This window comes from Chlorella variabilis (assembly GCF_000147415.1).
Source record: "Chlorella variabilis unplaced genomic scaffold CHLNCscaffold_3, whole genome shotgun sequence".
Classification (NCBI taxonomy): domain Eukaryota; kingdom Viridiplantae; phylum Chlorophyta; class Trebouxiophyceae; order Chlorellales; family Chlorellaceae; genus Chlorella; species Chlorella variabilis.
In genome coordinates, this window is record NW_005435085.1 from 899,877 (window position 1) to 918,889 (window position 19,013).

Below are 19,013 nucleotides of genomic sequence, written 5' to 3' on the forward strand. Positions count from 1 at the left end.
TTCACCCCACCCACCCACCCCGCCAGCCGCACACCTGCATGGTGGCCTTGGATGCGTGCGCGCCCGTGCGCAGCGCATCCACCGTCTCCACCGTGGTGCGCAGGTTCTCCAGCCCCATCTGCTGCTCATTCACCCGCAGAATGTTGTTCTCCACCTGCTCCAGCTGGTTCTCATAAAGCTTCTTCTTCTTCAGGGCCATGGTGGCCGCTGCAGGCGGGCAGGGCGGCAAAGCAGACGCGGCAGTCAGCAACCAGCAGCACGCCGCAGAAGCCTGCATGGAACTCAGATGTGCATGCAGCAGCATGGGGCCGAGTGCCGCGCCGCCTCACCGCGCTTGTTATTCTGCTTCAAGAAAACCTTTGCCCGCTCAAGCTCCGCTGCGATCTTCTTCTCTAGCAGGTCCCGACGCTTAGAAAGCAGTTCCTCAGTCTGCAGCGGCAGTGGGGCTGGGCTCAGGTGGTGGCAGCTGCTACCGCGTGCCCAGTGTCTGGCATGCATATCTCCCCCATTCTCACTGCCTCTGAATACCTCGCCAAGCTTCTGAATCGCATCAATCGTGCTGCGGTATGGGCAGGAGCAATAGCAAGCATGGACGGTCAGAAGAAGGCGGTACAAGAGGCAAGCTCATGGGCTGGCTGCATCCGAGGCACAATGCAGACTGGCGGCCAGTGCAGCAGCGATTTTCAGGATCTCCCTGTGCGTCTAAACCTCACGGACCTGGTCTGCACAAGATGAATCGAGAGGAGGCACAGAAACAACATTGGCTGGAGGCGGAGGCGAGAGGGGCGCATGTGCGGCGGGGCTGGCATGGCAGCCTCAGCAGCGAATTCGGGGTACAACGAATCTGGCGCTGCTAATGCAGGTGTTCTGATTGCCTACCTGGCTTCGCTGGCTCACAGTAGACTGCGGCGGCTTGCTGGAGCTGGGGCCGCCGCCGACGCCACCTTCACTGCCACCAAAGAGCCGCTTGAACATCCAACCTTGAGGAGGCAGGGCGGAGGGTGACTGCAGTACACAGGGACGTCGCAATCAGCTCCTATGAGAAGGAAGATGCAATACAAATGGAGCAGTCTGCACCCTCGTTTGCAGCAGAGCAACGTGCAGCGGTGGGGCCCGCCAAAGTCCGGCCCCCGCCCAGCAGTGCCAGGCGAGGCCACTGTGCGCCGGCACGCCTTCAGCGCCAGGTGCCATGACCTGGACGCCTCTCTCGGCCAGTGGAGGCAGCAAAGCCAGCACGTCCAGCATCGATCCTGTGGCACGCACAGAGGCAGCCCCGCCACGGCCACACCAGGCCGAGCCTAGTAATTGCTGCACCGCACCTGCGCGGGAAGTGGACCACACGGCCAAGCGACGCGGGGCAGGAGACAGTGGCTGCCTGCAGCGGTGTTGACGGCTGCTGAAGGGACGAGAGATCGGTGGCAAGAGGTAGGGGGCGCACGGCCCGAAGGAGGGAAGAGGCGCGCAGGACACGTCGGCCTGGCTTTCCCATGGGCCCTTCAACTTCACCGCAGCACCCACCTTGTGCCACTCTGAAGCCCTGCACTGCATCGGTGCCTGCAGCATAACCTGCACTTGCACAGGCGATCGCCGCGACATCATTGCGACACCCCCGTTGCGGCCAGCGGCCTTGCGCGCCTGCCCCTGTGCGACTGCACCAATCCCAGAGCCGCATCCCGACCAGCAGGGGCCAGGCAGCCACTGTCTGCCGAGCCATGGCCGGCGGCGGGTGGCAGCACCTGGCGGTGGCGGCCAAGGAGCTCGCGGGCGCCACTGGCACGAAGGCCAAGGCCGTGACCCAGACGCTGGGCAAGGCAGTGGTGGGTTGCGGGGGGCAGCCAACACGCGCATGCCATGCAATCCTGCTGCCGCTGCCGCCACCGCTGCCAGCTGTCCTTGCTTGCCTGCTGGCCATGCCCTCAACCGCCGCCCCGATCGTCCCTCGCCTCCATTCTCCGTCCCTGCAGCTGGCCACCAGCAAGGAGGTGCGGCATCTTGTGCTGGATGACGGTACCGAGCAGCCTGGCGATGGGCAGCATGTGCAGGGACCCTTTGACCAGTCCCAGGAGCCGCAGGTGGTGGTGGATGCCTACGGCTTCAGCCTCACAGTCATGCCAGACCAGGCCGCCATCCTGGAGCGCTGCCGAGCCAGGCAGGAGGCGGTGCGGCAGAAATGGGCGCAGCACGTGCAGGAGGGCGGCCTGCCGCCGCCGGACGCGCTGAAGAAGCTATGTCGCAAGGTGAGCCGGGCCTGGCTGCGGAGGGCCCGCCGCCGTAGGGGTTGAAAGCAGGCCTTCGGTTCAGCAAGCCAGCGGCCCATGCCCAGCAGCATCCCTGCATCACCGCTGGTGCCGCCGCTGCTTTGCGGTGCAGGGCATACCGCCCGACATGCGGCGCCAGCTGTGGCTGCAGCTGTCCGGCGCGGCGCAGCGGCGGCTAAAGGTGCCGCCTCACTACTACGCGGACGCCGCGCTGCAGGGCGCCTCCTCGCCCTTTGCGCACCAAATAGAGCTGGTGGGTGGGCTGGAGGCGCGCAGCGCTGACGAGCTCTTCGCCCCGTTGCTGCTGTGCATGTGCTGGGAGGCGCGGCGCTCCTTTGTGGCCAGGCAGCCTTCCCTGGTGGCCACCCATCACGGCCTCTGGCTGTGCCCTCTCCGGCCGGCCCTGGCGCAGGACGTGCCCCGCACCTTCCCCAACAACGAGTGGGTGCAGAGCGAGGCAGGGCAGAACGCCGTGCGACACGTGCTGCTGGCCGCCGCGCGCCACAACCCCCGCGTCGGCTAGTGAGCGCCGGCTGCGCCTGCCGCCGCCCAGGGGTGGCCGCGGCGTGGCCCCACAGCCTACCCCCCACGTGCCTGCTCCTAATGTGCTGCTGCTGCTGCACTGCTGCTGCCGTACCAGCCCTGCCTGCTTGCCCCGCCTGCCAGTGCTCACACCCCTCCCCTCCCTCCCTCCCTCCTTCCATGTGCAGCTGCCAGTCCATGAACTACCTGGCCGCCATGCTGCTGCTGGCGCTGGGGCGGGACGAGGAGGACGCCTTCTGGGTGCTGGCCTCGCTCATTGACGACAACGACGAGGGTGCGCGGGGCGGCCGCTGGCGCTGCCGGGGCGCAGTGCGGCATGGGTCCGGGGGCGGGACCACAGCACTGGCCCGTTCCGCAGCCCTTCGCTCAGGATGCCTGAGCACCCCTGCCTGCACGCCCCATTCGGCCTGCTCATGCACCGCCTGCGGTACCACCCCCGCAGGCATCCTGTACCGCGACATGTACGCGCGGGACCTCACCGGCACGCACGTGGAGATGCGGTGCCTGCGGGAGCTGGTGCAGCACAAGCTGCCGCGCCTGGCGGCCCACATGGATGCCCTGGCCTGCGACATGTCCATACTGGCCACAGGTGGGTGCGTTTGTGTGTGTGTGTAGTGGTGGTGGAGGGGTGCAAGTGTGTGTGCGTGTGGGTGGTCCTGGGGGGAAGGGGCTCAGGGACGGAGGCGTGGAGTGCTTGCATGCGGCAGCTGCAAGCTGCGCTGCGGGCTTGGGAGGCGGCCTCCTCTACAGCGCAGGGCCCTGCACCACAGCGCATCCCTCGACCAACCGCTGTCTCCCGCCCGCCCGCCCCCGTGCAGACTGGTTCCTGTGCCTGTTCTGCACCAGCCTGCCCTCGGAGACGGCGGCGCGCGTGTGGGATGCGCTGCTGCACGAGGGCACCAAGGTGCTGTTCCGCGTCGCACTGGCCCTGCTCAAGCTACACGAGGGGGCGCTGCTGGCGCAGGACAACCCGGGGGAGCTGCTCAGGGCGGCGCGCCGGGTGGCGGCCGAGGCGTTTGACCGCGACGCGCTCATGCAGGCGCGCCGCGCCGGCGCCGACCGCCTGGCCGGCTTGCCAGCTGTGTCGTGCGTGACGCCTGGCGTGGCGCCTGCCTGGCGCCTGCCTGGCGCGGCCTGGGCGTTGCGTGGCCTGGCGTGCGCGGCCCCACACCTGTGCCGGCGTCCGCCGCCTGCGCCGCTTTCGCCCTGCGCCCCGCCGACCCGCTCCGCCATGGCGCTGCCGCGTGTGTGCTGCGTGTGTGCCGCAGGTTGCGTTTGAGGGGGTTGGGTCGATGCCCATGGAGCGCATCAACAGCTACCGCGCCCGCAAGCAGCGGGAAGTGGACCGGGAGATGGCGGAGCGCGAGACGCGGGTCAACCTGCGCCAGGCGGTGGCCAAGGACGGCTTTGTGCTGCAGGGCAGCGACGCGGAGCTGCTGCGCCGGCAGGCAGAGGCTGCCGCGGCGGCGGGCGGCGGCGGCGGCGGCGGCGCGGCGCCGGGCGCGGGTGACGGCGCCCAGGCTGACGGCGGTGGCGGCGCGCCGCGGGCGGGCGGCGGCCGCTGGGCGGCGCCGCTGCGGGCGCTGGGGGGCAAGGCCAAGGACACTCTGGATCGCGGGCGCATCCGCATCACTCATCGCAGGGGGCAGAGCCTGGGCGCCTCGCCGCTGCCAGACGACACCCAGCCCTACCCCTGACGGCACCCGCGCCGTGAACCCAGCCGGAGGGCTGCCGCGTTGCTTGATTGATCCTTGTTTCTGCACTGAGCATTGTGCGCCACTGCTATTATTGGCAAACGCAGCAGCATTTGCTGGCCCGCCTCAGGCGGTGTCGGCTGCTGCCAGCGCCGCATCCATATTTGCAATACACAGGAGCGTGGCAGGCCTGTGCCCATCATCTGCTGCTTTTGTGTGACCCGCTCATGCCGAGTTGGTGGCCACAGAGCGCCCATGCGTTGTGAGAGCGGTGGTCGGCGACGGCCCGCCTGGCGGGATGGCCGCCAGCGAGGACAGCCCAGGCCATGTTGCCATCTTCCAAGACCACTCCCCATGGCCGCGCTCATCTCAAACATTTGGCAGAGCATTGCACAGTTCTAGTCGACTGGCTCACAACCCTCCTGATCGGTTTTTGGGCAGGATGGCAGAGGACCAGCCTGAGGGTGCAGACATGGATCTGGACGACGATGAGGAGCTGCAGATGGCGCTCCTTGCCTCACTGGCCGAGGTAAAGTGCGACCTCGAGAAGACTGGCATGGCTGCATCGCGTCTCGTAGCGGCTGGGGCACCCTTGCAGGATCTAGGATGGATTTTATGAGTCCACAGGGGGGCTGCTAGGCTCACGGGGCTGCCGATAAAGACATGGCCTGGGCGATCGCCGCCCCTCACCCCCTGCAGGTTCAACCAGGAGGCCCACCAGCAGAGCAGCCAGGTGAGCGATTCACGCCTGGGGCAAGGGCTGCTGCAGGCGCCCCCACAGCTCCGACTGCTCCGCCGCTCCCGGCTTCTCGCTACTGCTGCCTGCGCTTCTGGGTGTGTATTCATGGGCATGCTAGTAGGCCCGGCTTGCTGGCAACAGAGGCGCCAACATGGCCTCGCGCATGTCTTCCATGCCCTGCCTGCAGTTGCCCCGCCTGCCGCAGCGCCGCCCCAGCAGCCGGCAGGCGTGCCAGCCGCCGCCGCAACCGACGCCCAGCTGAGTAGCCAGCAGCTGCTGCAAGCGCTGCAGGGGGCCATGGCGGCAGCCGCCGGCGGCGGCGGCCAGCCGGCGCAGCAGGGCTGGGCACAGCCGGAGCCGGCTGCCCCGCAGCCGGCCGCCATGCCAGCCCCGGCCCCTGCCGCCGCCCCGGGCATCCAGCTGACCGGCCAGCAGCTGCTACAAGCGCTGCAAGGGGCCATGGCGGCGGCTGCTGGCGCCGGGCTGCCAGGCATCGCCCCGCAGGCCGCCCCTGCGGCAGCACAGCCTCCTCCTCCCCAGCAGCAGCAGGCAGCTGCGCCCTCCACTTCCAGGCACGGCGGCGACCGCCACGCCACGACCCCCAAGCCCACCGTGCCAGCACCCGCCTGGACCAAGCAGGCCGTCAGCTGGGTGCTGCCCGCCAGTCAGCCAGACAGCGCGGTGCTGCCCAGCGCGGAGGCGGCGGCGCAGGGCGGCGCGGTGCAGCAGGCGTGCAGTAAGGTGGTGGGGCAGGGCGTGTCGCTGGGCGCGACCCACGGCGGCGGCGCCGGCTCGCTGCACCTGCCGCTGTCCCCGGCCCAGCCCGAGGGCAGCCTGAAGCTGACGGCGGCGGCAGTGGACGCGGCCATCGCGCGCCTGCCACCCGGCGGCGGCACGGTGCTGGCCCTGCAGGCCGCCTGGCTGCGCGCCGGCGAGGTGCTGGCGGGTGCCGAGGGGCAGCGACCCGAGGTGGCGGCCGTCATGCGGCTGTGGCAGGCGCGGCTGGCCAAGAAGGCTGCCGGGGTGCTGGCCACAGATGAAGACGACGACCTGTTCTTTGCCGGAGGCAAGCACCGCTCCGCCTTCCTGTCCGCTCTGGTGAGCCTCCTCTCCCCAGCCCGCGGGTGGCGGGGTGGGGCTGGCAGAGGTCGGACGTGGCGCGCAGGGGCTGCAGGCGGGCTGGGAGGATGCGCCGACAGGCGCACGCGCCCCACCGCTGCCCTCCCCGCCTCCCCGACCCTGTCCGCCGCGCCTGCAGGAGTCGGCGGGCGTGGCCCCCGCCTTTCTGGATGCGCTGGTGTGCTGCGCGTCCACGCCCGGCGAGGTGGCGCTGTGGGAGGGCGTGCTGCGCGACTCGTTTGCCGCCCTCGGCTCCTTCTCCTTCCTGGAGCAGCACAAGTCGGAGGGGGCGTGGAGGAGGTGAGAGTGGAGTGCTTGCTTCTTCTGGGCTGGGGCAAGCGAGGGCAGAGGTGGGATGGGCTGGGGCTGCGCTGGGCTGGGCTGGGTGGAGGCAGCGCGCGCGCTGGGCTGCGGGGTGCCGGGTGCCGCGCGGCCGGCAAGGTCCTCCGGCCGCGTGCCTCACCCTGCATGCACGCACCACCCCACACGCCCGCAGGCTAGATGTGGTGACTCAGTGCGGCGGCATGAAGCGCTGCCTGGCGGCGGTGCTGGCGCGGGAGGCGGTGGCGGCGGCGGGGGCGCGCGGCAGGGACGTGCAGGCGCGCTCGGTGCTGGCCCCGCTGCTGGCGCTGTCCACACTGCCCACCTACGGCGCCAGCGTGCTGCCCCTCAGCTTCCCCGCACGCGAGTGCTTCATGCAGCTCAGGTGGGCGGCCGGCTGTCTGCCCCTCTGTGCCTGGGTTTGCCCACGACGCCTTTCCTTGAAACAGCCGGGCGGCTGCGCCCGCTGAGGGAGGCGAGCTGCCTGCTTGGCTGCTGCGGCTGCTCCCCTTCTGCTCCCCTTCAAGCCCACATCCATCCGCCCGCCCACCCCCGCCGCCACACCCTCGCAGGAGCTACCCACGCAACCGCGGCGCCCAGGTTGAGTCGGAGTACGTGAGCATCCGGGGCGGCCTGCACCGCCAGTACGCCGCCGCCCACGAGATCTGCAAGCGCGTGGCGACGATGAAGGCGGGCGAGGGGCCGCTGCGGGGCCGCGAGGTGCTGTCCGCCTGGCTGGCGGCGGCGGCGGGGGCCAGCGCGGCGCGCGCCGAGGCCGGCAGCTACATAGAGCGAGTGCTGTCCCACCGGACGGCCACCTTCTACTCGGCAACGTGAGCCCCCCCCCCACCCACCTGGCCTGGCCGCGCGGGGCCGCAGACGGCCGCCTGGCTCAGCTTTGCATCGCCCGGCAGCTGGTGCGGGTGCGGAATGGCTGCCGGGAGCTGCTGGCAGGTGCGGGTGCGGCTGTGGGGGCCGCACCTGCCCGCTGATTCGCTTGTTGTTGGCCTGCTTGCCCCGCTGCAGGGACGGCTTCATGGTGGGCTGCCTGGCGGTGTGCCTGCGCTTCTGCCGCCCCTTCCTGGCCAGCCCAGAGAAGAAGCAGGGGGCGCTGCAGGTGGGGGGAGAGGGAGAGGCGCTGGCGTGGCCGTGGCCCGCGCCCTGCGCCCTGCGCCCTGCACAGCAGTTGCTCCTGTGCTGCACTTCACAGCAGGCAGCGCATGCCGGGTCGCCGTGTTCTGTCCATCTGGATCGGATGCCGGATCGGATGCCCCTGCTCCGCATGCCTCGCAGCACCTGGACCCAGCCTATTACCTGCAGCAGGCGCACCGCGTGGCGGGCGGCAGCCGCGAGCGCAGCCTGGCTGGCACCATGATGCCCGCCCCGCCCGCGGGCGCCTACCCCTTTGTCTCGCCAGACCGGCCCGACAGCGAGGCGCCGCACTTTGTGGCGGAGGTGTTCTTCATGACGCAGGTGGGGGGCCTGCCTGTGTGGGCGTGTATGTGTATATGTGTGCTGGTTTGGCGGACGGGCCAGCCAGCGCACGGCCCATGTTGATGGGATCCAGCCGCGCTTCTGCGCCTGCTGCCAAACAAGCTGCGGCCTGCCGCTGCTGCCGCACGTGTTGACGCGTTTCTGCTGCGCCGCTCGCGCCGCCCCTCCCTCGCCGCGCCCTGCGTAGCGTCTGGTGCATGTGGGACTGCTGCCCGCGGTGTATCGCTACCAGGCGCTGGCAAAGGCGCTAAAGCGGGCTGCCGGGGAGGAGGAGGAGGACGATGCTCCGCTGGAAGACCACGCGTGAGTGGCGGGCGGCGGCGCCAGCGGCCACAAGGGGTGCCCGCCCGGCTCCCGGGCTTGCCGGCGCCCGCCGTGCCGCGCTGCTCCCGTGTCTTGCCGTGTGCAGCAATTCGGTGCCTCCCACACCATGTCAGCCATGCAGCCCGCCCCCTACAGCCCTCCACCTGCCTGCCCCTTGCCTGCCCGGCTGCGTGCCCCCACTGCCCCTCCACATACCCCTGCCCCCTGCAGCTCCACCGTGGACCAGTGGCTGCTGTACGACGCCATGCGCGCCCAGCTGCTGGATCCAGACCTGGCCAATGATAGCGTGCATTTCATGGAGCTGCAGGTGCGAGCGTGAAGCCGCTGTGTGTGTGTGTAAGCAGGGTGGGCGGTGTGGGAAGGTGTGCGCGGCGGCAGGCGAGCAAGCCAGCGGCTCTCGGCGCAGGGGTGCAGGCAGGCGGCCGGGGGAGGGCAGGCGTGGCCGCCGCTGGCGTGCGATTGACCACCACCACCCCTGTCGCCGTGCCGCCGCCCGCAGGCGCGCTGGCTGGTGGCCCTGCTGCAGCGCGGCCCCGAGGCCGCCAGGGCCGCGTTTGGCGCCACCCCCGAGAGCGTGGTACGGGACATGACCGCCTGGCTGAGGTGGGGCGGGGCCGGGCTGCCTGCAGGATACTGCCGGATACCTGCAGTACGCCAGCTGCACGCTGCCGCCCTTTCGCCCCACGCCGCCGCTTAACACACCCATTCCACCCACCCCCGCGTCACACGCGCCTCCCCGGGCCCCTCCCGCCCCGCAGCTTCCTCATCTATAATGGCTCCAGCGACCTGCTGGGCGGCATCGACATCGCCGTGCTCGTCACCTGCCTCACCTCCCTGCTCAAGCACACCCGCCTCGTCACCTCCCCACCTGTCCACGCCTCCATCGTGCAGCTGCTGCTGGCAATGCTGTCGCCGCAGGTGGGGTGCGCAGCGACAGGGGCAGTGAGGGGAAGGGACAGACACGGGGAGGGAGGCGGCATGGTATGCCCACCCCTGCCAGCGTTGGTTTAGCCCGCCGCTCAGCTCGCCTGCTGCTGACGTGTCTCCCGGCGCCGCCCCCCCCCCCCCCACCCCACCACCACCACTCCTCCCCTCCCGCAGCTCGACTACCGCCGCATGGCGCACGGCGGCGCGCTGGGCCCGCGCCGCGTGTCCCCCGCCGAGGCGGCGCTGGTGACGGCGGTGCTGGGCACGGGCGCGGCGCAGACCGACCTGCTGCCCGCGCTGATGGCGGCGTATGCGCACGCAGACCACGTGGTGGGCCTAGATGTGGACCGGGACCAGGTGGGTGGGAGGGGGGGGCGGGGGAGAGCTGTGCGTGTGTGTGTGTGTGTGTGTGTGTGTGTGTGTGTTATGGGTTTGTTGGGGGGTCGCAGGGCAGTGCGATGACAGTGCATGGCCCGCGCCACCGCTCTGCACAATGCGGCCATCACCACCGCTCGCCACCACCACCGCCGCACCCACCACCACACTCACCACCACACCCACCACCACCGCACACACCACCACCCTCCCCGCCACCACCACCCTCCCCCGCAGTACGACAAGTTCCACCTGCGCGGCTGCATCGACGCCCTGCTCATGGAGCTGTGGCGCGACCCAAACTGCGCGGGCAGCCTGACGGCGGCGGCGCAGGCGGCGCCCGACACCCCCGCCGGCGCCCTGTTTGCCGACTTTGTGGGAGCGGTGCTGAACGACCTCATGTACCTGCTCAAGGACTCGCTGCAGGTGTGGAGCGGGGCTGGGGCTGGGGCTGCGGCTGGGAGGGTGCATGCGTGTGTGTGGCGCATGCGTGTGTGTGCCCTGTGTGGGTCCGTGCCGGCGGCCCAGAGGCTGGCATGGCGCCAGCAGTGTGGCTGCTCCCAAGTTCACCCCACATTCTACCCCCACATGCCGCCCACATACACACCCCGCCCTTGCTGTCCCCCACGCAGCGCCTGGAGGACATTCACGCGCTGGAAGTCAGCAAGGAAGACGCGGCGCGGTGGGCGCTGGTGCCGCAGCGGGAGCGGGAGGAGAAGCAGGTGGGCGGGCAGAGGGGTTGGCGGGCGGCGCACGCGGATCCCTGGTGCGGCAGGTGTCGCGGCCAGGGCCCCACCGCTACCGCCAGTTGCCACCACCACTGCCCCATCACACACACACACACACACACACACACACACACACACACACGCGCGATCTCACCTGCCCCGCTGCGTCTGTCCCCACACCGCCCCCTCCCACCCACCCGCCCACCCACCCGCAGGCCTTTTACGAGAGCCAGCAGGGCGCCACCCGCGGCTTCATGCGCATGGCCGTCTCCACCCTGGCCATGCTCAACACGCTGGTGGAGAACGCGGCGGTGCGGGCGGGGTTCATGCAGGAGGCGGTGGCGGCGCGCGCGGCGGCGGCGGTGAGCATTATTGTTTTTGGCTGCCTGCCTGCCGTGCCTGCCGCGTGTGCCACGCTGCCTCCTGCTGCGTGTGCTGCTAACATGCACATCATGCTAAGCCCCACTCCAAGACAAACCCTGTCGCCGCCTCGCCTGCCTGCCCGCAGGCGGTACACTTTGTGGAGATCCTGGTGGGGCCCAAGTGCACGGAGCTGGTGGTACAGGACCCCGGGCAGTACGGCTTCAGCCCCGACTCCCTCCTCGTCTCCATGGTCTATTTTGCCGTCAGGCTGGCGGAGCAGCCCGCCTTTGTGCAGGCCGTCAGCGCGGTGAGTGAGCATGCTGGGCGGCAGGAGACGCACCCCATGTGTGTGTGTGTGTGTGTGTGCATGTGGTGGCACCGCGGCCGCCCACGTCTGCACGATGCCGGCCCCGCTGTCGACTTTGATGCTGCGTTAGTATCGCCACCCTGGTACTGCAGGTACCGGACTACGACGAGACCATCATCCAGCGCGCCGTGGACACCCTGGCTTCCAAGCAGCTGGGCGAGAACGAGCACCGGCGGCGCCTGGAAGCCCTGGCAGCAGGCAAGGCCGCCTGCCTGTGTTGATGTACGCCCGCTCATGTGTTCATGCTTGTAGAGGTTCCTGCATGTTTGCCGCATGCTACTCTGCACACTTACGGCACCCCCACCCCCTAGCCACTGCCATTCTGCCTGTCCCGCCCCGGTCTCACCCCAACCATCACCCCCACCTCCCCCACCCCCTCTGCAGCCGTGCGCCAGCTGCGTGGCGAGGGCGACAGCGGCGCGGACGCAGGCGCGGCGCGGGGCCCCGGCTCCCCGCCCGACCTGTCGTTCCAGCAGGAGGAGCCTGCTGAGCTGGAGGGCGCCTACGTGGCGGAAGTGCAAGAGCTGGCAGTGGGCGACTTTGACGCCTCCCTGCCCCGCGCATACAACCGCAGCTTTGCCGCCAAGGCGGAGCGCCAGGAGGGGGACACAAAGGGTGCGGCGGGCAGGCCGTGGCGGGCTGGGGCGTGGGTGGAGGGGCGGGAGGGCGTGGCGCCGCCCGCGTGCCCCCATAAGCGCTCGACCTCTGCTTGTGGCGCGTCTCGCTCATGCTCATGCCGCTCATTGCGCTTGTGCCGCTCGTTGCACACACCTGCACCTGACCGTGCGCCCGCCCTGTGTTCAGGCAAGATGAAGGCTCTCAGCAAGGAGGTCCGCGGCTTCTCGGGGCGCACCCGCCTGCCCATCTACGCCGCCAGCTCCATCCTGGTGCGGTACGACTCGGGTGAGCGGCGGTACACTGTACCGCACACAGTACCCTCGTCACGGTACCGCCCACACATGACCTGGCCACGCCACCCACTCTCGCCTGCCGCCAGCGGCTGCCCCGCGCTGGAACCTGCCCCGGCCTCGGCTCCTGGGCTCGCATCCGCCCCGATCCACCCGCCACCTCCCACCCACCCAACCACCCGTGACCCCGCCACCTCCCCACCACCCGACCGCCCGTGACCCTGCCCCCCTGCCCCCACCCCCTCAGACCGCATGGACAAGATGCGAGCGCTGATCACGGGCCCCGAGGACACGCCCTACTACGGCGGCTGCTTCATCTTCGACGTCTACTTCCCAGGTGGGTGGGTGGGTGGGTGGGTTGGGGGTGGAAAGAGGGTGAGAGGAGGGTGGGAGGAGGGTGGGTTGGGTAGTTGCGCCTCCTCACCTTACCCACACCCCCCTACGGTGTGGCAACCCACACACCCCTACGGTGTGGCAAGCAATCGACGGGACGACGACCCAAGCAATGGACGGGCTCGCATCGGGTGCTCGTCTCCGTGCCGAGACCTGGCCGCCCGCAACACGCACATTCACATGTGCACGCGCGCACACCCACCCACCACCCGCCCACCACCCGCAGACGACTATCCCAACGTGCCGCCGCTGATGGAGCTGGAGACGACGGGTGGGGGCGTGGCGCGCTTCAACCCAAACCTCTACGCAGGTGGGTGCGGGTGCTGCTGGTCTGCCGCACAGGGCAGCGGAGCAGGACACGCCCTGGGTGCGCAGGGCTGGAGAGCTGTGTGGCCAATGCACGGCTGGCCCCTCTCTCTCTCTCACACACACACACACGCACTCTCTGCTGCAGACGGCAAGGTGTGCCTGAGCCTGCTGGGCACCTGGCACGGCGGCGACGAGAGCGAGAAGTGGCGGCCGGGCCACTCCAACCTCTTCCAGGTCCTGCTGTCGCTGCAGGTGGGTGCTGGGCAGGCGCCGCTGGGTCCCCCGCTGCGCCCTGCTGCATGCGGCCTGCCAGGCCGGCATGCGCGTGCAGCAGGAACCGGCGGGCGCATGAGCGGCAGCGTATCGTGGGTGGCGTGCCCGCTCCCACCGCACATCGCGATGCACCCCTGATGCGCCTGCCCCCTGTCCCTGCCCCCTGCCCTGCCCTGCCCTGCCCTGCCCCGCCCCCCCCCACCACCACCCCCCATACCACCGCAGGGCATGATCTTCATCACCGACCCATACTTCAACGAGCCCGCCTACGAGGGCATGCGCGGCACCGCAGAGGGCGCGTCCTCCTCCCTCAAGTACAACTCGGGTGGGTGCCTGCGCTGTGCTGCGCTGCGCTGTGCTGCGCTGCGCTGGGCTGCGCTGCGCTGGGCTGGGCTGGGCGGCTGGGAGAGGGCCAGGCGCTGTGGGGCAGCGCCGCACCCCGCCCGGCGAGCGGCGCTGCCCTGTGCTGTGCCAGCCATAGGCTGCCCAGCCCTCCCAGCCCGCCTGCTCCCCGCACCCGCGACCCTGCGCGACCCGACCCTGCTCCCTGCTCCCTGCACGCCACCCTGCGCAATTGCAGAGATCTGGCTGAACAACATCCGATACGCGATGGTGGACCAGCTGCGGCGGCCGCGCCCCGGCTTTGAGGCCGCCACCCGCGCCCACTTCCGCCTGCTGAGGTGGCGCATCATGCGGCAGTGCGCGGCGTGGATCGAGCAGGCGCAGGCGCTGGACCCGCTGTTCCAGGTGGGGCGGGGCAACAAGGCCCACGTGCGCGCGCCGCACATGGCACCCGTGCCCAGCCTGCCTGCCTGCCTGTGGGGCCTCCCCTGCCTGCCAACATGCCGCTGCTGGCCCGCTGCCCGGCTGCAGAAGCGGCTGAGGGATGGGGTGGTGGAGCTGCACAGCCTGCTGGCGGCGCTGTGAGCAAGCATGGCGGCACCCTGCTACACCTGCTGGCTCGCGGGCTGCGAAGACACGCCCCTGCACACGTGTAAACTGCCACTGCCATCCTCGCCCAGGATCGTGCTGGAAATCAGGGGGGCCTCTTACAGTGCGTGTTGCTCGGCACAGCAGTTTTTGAGTTTGATGGTTTCGTTTTACGTGGCACGGGGGGACGGGCTCACGCAGCGGGGCCTAGCTACACGGGGCGGGGCAGCAGGCCGGGCGCTTCGCGCCAGCCGCCGCGCCCGCTACAGTTGAATACATCTAAGCAGGGGACTGCTGACTAGCTATAGTTGGAAACCCAGGGCGCTGTGCAGAGAACAATGCAACGCATGGCGGGGAGGGCTGGGGCCTGCCTAGATTGGGAAGGGGATGAAAGTAGGGGAAAATGGGGCCTGGAAAAAGAATGCACGCAAAGGAGTAATCTGACTGGCGATGGTGGTGTGCGAGGGTGGTGGGCAACCCTGCCTGCCTAGCGGTGCCTACAACCTATATTCGCGGGACAGGGAGGCGGGGAGGCGACTAGGCACCCTCCCCACCCCGCGCCGTGGGTGGTGGGTCAAGCACGCCGCCCCGCAGGCTGCCCGGCAGGCAGCCCGCGCCGGGGCGGCGCCTCTCGCAGTGTCGGGCGGTTCGCTGCGGTAAGGTCAAGGCAGGCGCGGGGTCGCTCTGTGTGGATGGGTGTCTGGGTGTCGTGCGCCCGGTGGCTGCAGCTGCGGTGCCAGGTCAGCATGCCAGGTCAGCTGCTCAGAAGTCCTCATCAAAGGCGATGGCGTGGTTGTCGTTGCTGCCCAGCCCGTTCATCACGCCGGCCTTCTGGTAGTCGCCCACCTGCCCACCAACACAGCCAGGGCAGGGCAGCGGGGGGGGAAGGCAGACAGTCAGACAGCGAGCGCCCAAAAACAAAGGGCAGGGAGAGCGGCGGAGCCGGCCGCGTCTGCGACCCGGCCGGCCCGGCCCTGCCAAGGGTCAGCCGTGCACAGCAATGCGGGCTGGACAGGGCCAGCTGGCACAGGGGTGAGGGGGCGCACCCGCTTCTCAAAGAAGTTGGTCTTGCCCCTGCAGGACAACACGCGGGGGAGCAGGTGCGGTGGGTAGGCAGCCAGGAAGGGCTATGCAGGCACAACAGACACGGCCGCCAGCATCTACACGGCCGCAGCAGCCCGCGGCTGCATCCCTGCCCGGCCGATGCACTGCGCTGTGCCGCGCTGTGGCGGCGCCACTCACTGCAGCGAGATGAGCTCCATCCAGTCGAAGGGGTTGGACACGTTGTAGACCTGAGGGGTGGAGGCACGAGGGGGCGGGGTGGCAGCGTGGGTGGGCAGCAGTGGAGGGCTGCCATGGGGGCAAGCCTCGTGGCATGCATGACCCCCAGCAGAGCAGGCGTGCGCCCCGCGCAAGGCGCGCCCACGCGCCCCGCGGCAGGCGAGCCCCGCAGCAGGTGCCCCGATCCGATCTAATCCAAGCGTTGGCAGGCGCAACCTAATCCAAGGCAGAGCCAAGGCAGGCGGAAGCAAGCAAACACCTTGGGGTTGCCCAGCGCCACCAGCAGGCGGTCTGCCACAAACTCGATGTACTGTCCCATGAGGCGCGAGTTCATGCCGATGAGGTCCACGGGCAGCGCGTCGCAGATGAACTCCTTCTCAATCTCCACCGCCTGCGTCACAATCTCCGCCACCCGCTCCTCGCTCAGCCGGTTGTGGATGTGCCTGGGGAGCGGGGAGCGGGGAGGAGGTGGAGGGAGGAGCAGGGGTTGTGTGGGTGAGCATGGGAGTGTGGATGGGAGCGGGTCGGGGGTGTGGTTGGGCGTGGGCCCTTGAGGGGGAGAGACCTTTCTGTTGCGCACCGCGCCCGCAGCCCCCCACTCGCACCCGCCCACCCAGCGATCCGCCGCCACCAGCCGCCCACAGCCCACCCACACCCCGCACCTGTACAGCAGGCAGGCAAAGTCGGTGTGCAGTCCCTCGTCGCGCGAGATGAGTTCGTTGGAGAAGGTGAGGCCGGGCATGAGTCCGCGCTTCTTGAGCCAGAAGATGGAGCAGAAGGAGCCGGAGAAGAAGATGCCCTCCACGCACGCAAACGCAATCAGGCGCTCCGAGAAGAGGTCGGAGCTGCGGCGGGCGGGGCAGGCAGGCGGGGAGGTGGAGGCAGGTGTGGAGTTGAGCACGCAGCAGGTGCGAAGATGGAGATGCCGCCCGCCGCTGGCAGAGAACCCAGTGAATACGCTGGCATGCGTGCCGTCCTGGCCGCCCCCCCACCCCCACCCCGCCCCCACTCACCCGTTGATCCACTTGAGCGCCCAGTGCGCCTTCTTGCGCACCACCGGCACGGTGTCTATGGCATGGAACAGCTTGTCCTTCTCCTTGGGGTCCTTGATGTACGCCTCCAGCAGCAGGCTGTACATCTCGCTGTGGATGTTCTCCATCGCAATCTGGAAGCCGTAAAAGGCGCGGGCCTGCGGAGGCGGCGGCGGCGCAGCGCGGGCACGGCGCGGCGACAGCAGTCGAGCGGCAGGGAACGGCCGGCCGTGCGGCGGGATAGGGCTTAGCACCGCGGCCGCCAGCGACACTCGTCCGCCACGCCAGTCCCGTCACCTCCCGCCCCAGTCAGCCGCCCCAGCCAGCCAGCCCAGGCAGCCGGCCCAGCCACCTTTCCCCCCGCGCCCCTCCTCCTGCTGCCGCCTCACCTCTGGCACCTGCACCTCCTGCATGAAGCGCGCCCCCAGGTTCTCGTTGACGATGCCGTCAGAGGCGGCGAAGAAGGCGAGGACGTGTGACACAAAGTGGCGCTCGTCGTCGCTCAGCCGCTCCCAGTCCTTGACGTCGCTGCCGAGGTCGACCTCCTCAGCTGCAGGCGGGCGGGCAGGGGAGGGCAGGGGGCAGGGCACAGAGGGGTGGGCTGGCGGCAGTGGGCGAGGTGGTGGGTATCCGGATAGGAGGGGGCGAGGGTGAGGAGGAGCGGGGCGAGGAAGAGGTGGGGGGGAGGGGAGGTGGGGAGGTTGAGGGGTCACGCACGAAAGCCGCAGGCGGTACAAGCGGGGCAGCTGCAGCGGCAGCGCAGCCCGCACCCGTCCAGAAGGAGGCCTCTGCCTTCTTGTACATCTCCCAGATGTCGCGGTACCTGCACAAACAAACGAGGAGGAAAGAAGCAGAGGCGGAGGGGAGCAAGAAGAAGCGGTTCAGGGTGGCAGGCCGGGGTGGAGGTGTGAGGTGAAGCGGGCGAGGAGGAATGTCGTGTGTGGGGAGCTGGCTAGGGCATTGCCCGTGTGGCGCGCAGGCTGCCTGCAGGGGCGCGGCGAGGCAGCCGCACTGCCGGCGGGCCTGCGCCCTGGCCTGCCGCGCTTACTTGATGGGGAACATGACAAAGCGGTCGTCATTGCTGGCCAGCAGCGGCTCCTGGGAGTCTGCAACAGCCGGGCAAGGAGGAGCGGGCGGCGGGGCGGGGACAGGCGTGTTGGAACCCGGTGTGCCATGCTTCTTTTCGGCAAACCCACCACAAACCGGGCAGCACGGTCCCAGCAAGACCCCCTGGCAAGCCGGAGGGCAGGGCACAGTGGTGGGACAGGCGGCGGCAGCCACAGCCAGGCGGCGGGCGGTTGAAAGCGGCGGCGCGGGCCACACGCGGCGTGGGACACCCCGATCGCCCTCGGAGGGCGCGCATGGGTCACGCATTGCAATGCTGAAGCGGCCGGGCGGCTTTGTGTGGCGCAGGCTTTGAGATGAGCCGGCATCATGACGCGAGGTTTGAAAGAGCGCCAGCCCGGGGCGAGCCGCCCGCCGCAGCAGCGTGTACCAGGCCCACAGCACCCTGCCGGGCGTGAACAGGGGTGCCACTCACCCTCCAGGCTCTGCTCACGACCGGCGTCCATCACTGCCACTGCCACTGTATTCTAAAGGCAAGGGAGGATACGGATGGTGGTGGAGGGATGGGGGATGGGGGATGGGAGGGCGAGGCCGGTGGGTTTCGCGGCTGTTCAAGCGGCGCCAGGAAAGAACCTAGCGTGCGCGACATGGCGTGTGCTAAACCACCCCTCAGAGATGGACCAGGCCAAACGTAATAAAGGCGCAGAAGGGCAAGACTGTCATGAGCGAGCTTGGTCTATGTTTTCATTTCGAAATGGGGTGATGGGCTGCACAGGACAAGGGCTCCTAGCCTTGCATGGCACTCAGCACCCCGCCGTTGCCCGCCAGTCCCAACCGCTCCTCAACCGACAGTGCCCGTCGAGTTGCACCGGCATGGCAGTTACATGGGCATGGCAAAGGCACGCGATGACGCTGCACACGCACGACCATGGACTCCCAGCACTGCCTTTGCCTTGCAGGAACAGCGTGTGCCACGAGCGGCCACAAGCGCGACCGCTACTCCCCCCCTCCTCCTCCTTCACCCTCCTCCAACGCATCGTCTAGGTTGAACTTGCGCTTCTTGAAGAAAGTGAGGTCGGCGCTGTCCAGCTTCGGCCGCTCTATCCGCCCCAGCAGGCTCTCCGGCACTCTGTCCAGCGATCGCCCGCCAAACAGCGGCGTGGCGCTCAGCGGCGGCCCCCCCTGCTGCTGCTGCTGCTGCTGCTGCTGCTGCCCGGCGCTGGACGCCTCGGCTGCGCCGCCGGCCCCCGAGTCATCCCCATTCTGCTGCTGCCCCGCTTGCTCTTGCTGCTGCACATCTGGCTGCGCACCTGCTGCCGCCGCTGCCGCCGGCTCCGCGCCGCGCTGCCGCGGCTTGGGCAGCTGGTCCAGGCTGGAGGGCAGCGGGTCGGTTCGGAAGTAGCGGTGCTGCAGCGCGTCGGCGGCGGAGATGCGGCGGGAGGCGTCCAGCGCCACCATGCGGGACAGGAGGTCCAGCGCGTCCTCGCTGGCCTGCGCCGCGGATGAGGAGTGGAGGGCAGGCAGGGGCAGGCTGGGTGGCTGGGTGGCTGGCTGGGCTGGATGGGGGACAG

At 69.5% G+C, this 19,013-nt stretch overlaps 5 protein-coding genes across 5 annotated transcripts in view; 2 read left to right on the top strand and 3 right to left on the bottom strand.

The window, feature by feature from the left end:
- The window catches only part of CHLNCDRAFT_56887 (hypothetical protein), a gene marked incomplete at its 3' end in the record, with an annotated part of 4,348 nt that extends 2,932 nt beyond the window's left edge, over positions 1 to 1,416 (bottom strand). The window contains exons 1-5 of the mRNA XM_005850826.1: positions 1,320 to 1,416; positions 880 to 1,005; positions 529 to 564; positions 330 to 429; positions 35 to 207 (exon numbers count right to left, since the gene is read on the bottom strand). Of these exons, the coding sequence (XP_005850888.1) occupies positions 35 to 207; positions 330 to 429; positions 529 to 564; positions 880 to 975 (405 nt within the window). The 5' untranslated portion in view covers positions 976 to 1,005; positions 1,320 to 1,416. The remainder of the gene's footprint in view (positions 1 to 34; positions 208 to 329; positions 430 to 528; positions 565 to 879; positions 1,006 to 1,319) is intronic.
- Positions 1,417 to 1,684: 268 nt separating this feature from the next.
- CHLNCDRAFT_56888 (hypothetical protein) lies at positions 1,685 to 4,498 on the top strand (the record flags this gene model as incomplete). Its single annotated transcript, XM_005850543.1, has 8 exons — positions 1,685 to 1,817; positions 1,965 to 2,237; positions 2,371 to 2,511; positions 2,671 to 2,780; positions 2,969 to 3,075; positions 3,244 to 3,390; positions 3,620 to 3,891; positions 4,070 to 4,498. Exons 1-8 carry the CDS (start codon positions 1,713 to 1,715, stop codon positions 4,496 to 4,498), a joined length of 1,584 nt encoding a protein of 527 aa, XP_005850605.1. The 5' UTR covers positions 1,685 to 1,712.
- A 439-nt stretch (positions 4,499 to 4,937) lies between these two features.
- Positions 4,938 to 14,062, top strand: CHLNCDRAFT_140553 (hypothetical protein; the record flags this gene model as incomplete). Its single annotated transcript, XM_005850544.1, has 26 exons — positions 4,938 to 5,024; positions 5,195 to 5,228; positions 5,422 to 6,332; positions 6,493 to 6,653; positions 6,850 to 7,059; positions 7,247 to 7,507; positions 7,701 to 7,791; positions 7,968 to 8,147; positions 8,356 to 8,471; positions 8,703 to 8,799; positions 8,992 to 9,095; positions 9,251 to 9,410; positions 9,594 to 9,776; positions 10,032 to 10,220; positions 10,427 to 10,516; positions 10,738 to 10,884; positions 11,031 to 11,192; positions 11,345 to 11,468; positions 11,637 to 11,867; positions 12,057 to 12,155; positions 12,408 to 12,497; positions 12,780 to 12,863; positions 13,008 to 13,114; positions 13,361 to 13,460; positions 13,716 to 13,882; positions 14,009 to 14,062. The coding sequence occupies 26 exons, from the start codon at positions 4,938 to 4,940 to the stop codon at positions 14,060 to 14,062; spliced, it is 4,239 nt and encodes a 1,412-aa protein (XP_005850606.1).
- A 765-nt stretch (positions 14,063 to 14,827) lies between these two features.
- CHLNCDRAFT_34102 (hypothetical protein) lies at positions 14,828 to 18,017 on the bottom strand (the record flags this gene model as incomplete). The annotated part of the gene is made up of 10 exons (XM_005850827.1): positions 17,918 to 18,017; positions 17,426 to 17,483; positions 17,148 to 17,200; positions 16,767 to 16,927; positions 16,360 to 16,535; positions 16,009 to 16,191; positions 15,606 to 15,789; positions 15,308 to 15,357; positions 15,112 to 15,139; positions 14,828 to 14,911 (listed from the first exon to the last, which is right to left on the bottom strand). Exons 1-10 carry the CDS (start codon positions 17,946 to 17,948, stop codon positions 14,828 to 14,830), a joined length of 1,008 nt encoding a protein of 335 aa, XP_005850889.1. The 5' UTR covers positions 17,949 to 18,017.
- A 292-nt stretch (positions 18,018 to 18,309) lies between these two features.
- CHLNCDRAFT_34107 (hypothetical protein) overlaps positions 18,310 to 19,013 on the bottom strand; it is a 2,759-nt gene continuing 2,055 nt past the window's right edge. Inside the window, exon 8 of the mRNA XM_005850828.1 lies at positions 18,310 to 18,933. Within this exon, the coding sequence (XP_005850890.1) occupies positions 18,439 to 18,933 (495 nt within the window). The 3' untranslated portion in view covers positions 18,310 to 18,438. The remainder of the gene's footprint in view (positions 18,934 to 19,013) is intronic.